The sequence below is a fragment of the Cyprinodon variegatus genome, unplaced genomic scaffold (genome assembly GCF_000732505.1).
Source record: "Cyprinodon variegatus isolate N-32 unplaced genomic scaffold, C_variegatus-1.0 Scaffold2711, whole genome shotgun sequence".
NCBI lineage: Eukaryota > Metazoa > Chordata > Actinopteri > Cyprinodontiformes > Cyprinodontidae > Cyprinodon > Cyprinodon variegatus.
The window spans coordinates 14,556-16,549 of NW_015153164.1; the positions used below are offsets into that span (position 1 = coordinate 14,556).

Genomic DNA, 1,994 nt, shown 5'->3' on the forward strand with positions numbered 1-1,994 from the left:
CTCCCAGACTCAGTGATCACAAAGAAATTTATTGTTTTTATTTTTTTCCTGATTAATCCTAAATTCATTAAATCACTGCGAACGTATTAGTTTTAGGTATAAATAATGATCCTTGGTTATTCATTGCTGAAAGGACTTTTTCTTTAAAGCCTTTTTGAAAGTTTCTGGATTACAATTTTTTGGGGTTTTTCACTTCATAAAACGTGATTTTTTTTCTCCTCACTGTTTGTACGTTTAAGGACACATCCTAAGATAGCTCCTTCTAAGGTATCCTAGGACAGAGCACATCCTGCCTATTTCCTTCACATTTCCAAGATTCCTCTCATAAATCAGAGGTAGACAGAGTTTTTTCTGTTGTTTATCTAACCGTCAGGTTTGGTTTTTAAGTCTCTTCAAAAAACCTTTTTAAACTTGACTTTTAATTCCAGTTCTGATGTCATTATTAATCTATTTTACTTTCTGCTTTTATCTTCCTCTGTTTCATACGGTTCCTTCTTTTTATTTATGGACCTGTAATAAACATCGGGCGTGTAAAGTCCTCTATAACCAAAGGTTAATAGATTGATTGATATTCAGCAGACTGAGTCGATGTTGCAAAATCTTGGGTCAAACAATCAAGACAGTTTCTATTGAAGTGATTTCTTTATCAGACGGCTTCCGACTGTAACCAGGCCTAGAATTAAAAATAAAGTGGCTCAATCCCTTCAGTTTATGATTTAACAGGTAGCAAATACATTCCTCTGTGTATTTAATACAGACTTTTGGACAAAAATTAGATTCATTTGAAAAAGAAACTGCATGGTGAGTCTGCATTACCAGGTCAGTGGCTCCAGCCAGAATGAAGAGAGCCAGGCTGAGGTCAAAGTGCTGCTGGGTGATCAGATAACCCAGATATGGAGCCAGCAGAATGCGACAAACACACAGCAGGTTGGGCACGGTCCACGGGTTCTCATACTGCAGAGAGAAAGGTTACAGCCTGTTACAGCCGGGAGTTTACAAACCCCAACCATCACTGCTAATCTGAGTTTCATAATTCCCTCTAACTGAAAATCAGTTTTTAACAAGGAGGCACTAAGTTGAGGAAATGATCATTAAAAACACTAAATACTCTTTCCAACATGAATCTGGTTTGACCTCATCACAACCTGTCAGTGAACAGCTGTAGCTTCAAGTTGCTTCCCATCATATGTGAGGCGCTCTGCTTTCCCACTTTTACACACATTAGTAACAAGATTTTTATTGATGAATAGCAAGTTGTGTGTAACCTCTCCACACAAACAAAAGCGTTGCTTCTCTAAATATGTGGCTGAATCATTGCCAGTATGAAGTCATCCAGGTCATGGTCATTCCGAAAAATTAAAAAACAATCCACTAGAACACTGGACTCACTGACACTGCGTCTGTGGTTGTCTGGTTTCACCAATAATAACCTCTCCATGGACGCATGGCCCAACACAGAAGAGCGCCCTCCTCTGGACAAGGCTCTGCGGTACAAATACACCTTATGGACAAAGGACATTCTTTTGAGGACCAGAATGTTCACATTTTGAACAAAGAAGATAGGTGGTTTGAGAGGGGCGTGAAGGAAGCCATCTATGTTAGGAAAGAAAAACCAACTGCAAATAGAGGGGGTGGACTCAGATTTCAGCAGCAATTGAGTTGATCTCTTCCCGCTATCATCGCAACCCCCACTCCTTTACAGGGGAACAGAAGACCTCACCTTTATAAATTACTGCATGTTGTCTAATGACAGTGTCTAACTTCACTTGCGCTGCTTCTCCTGTTAATACGGTAAAGCCCTCCAGAGCGTCCGGCTCCAGGCTACATGTGACACTAATGATCCAATGAGCTGCTGTCAGTCTGGGTTGCTGCTGCTGCTACTTTTAGACACAGCAGGCAAACCTGTAGCAAGCCGGGCGATGGGAAAGAAGGAGAAGATGATGAGAAAAAGAGAGCAGAGAAAGAGTGAACTGGTGAAAGAAAAGTGAAATGGT

At 40.5% G+C, this 1,994-nt stretch overlaps 1 protein-coding gene across 1 annotated transcript in view; it reads right to left on the reverse strand.

Annotated features, from left to right (window-relative positions):
• The window catches only part of LOC107081030 (cardiolipin synthase (CMP-forming)-like), a gene marked incomplete at its 5' end in the record, with an annotated part of 13,131 nt that extends 12,168 nt beyond the window's left edge, over positions 1–963 (reverse strand). Inside the window, one exon of the mRNA XM_015369241.1 lies at positions 796–963. Within this exon, the coding sequence (XP_015224727.1) occupies positions 796–963 (168 nt within the window). The remainder of the gene's footprint in view (positions 1–795) is intronic.
• Between the last annotated feature and the right edge of the window lie 1,031 nt (positions 964–1,994).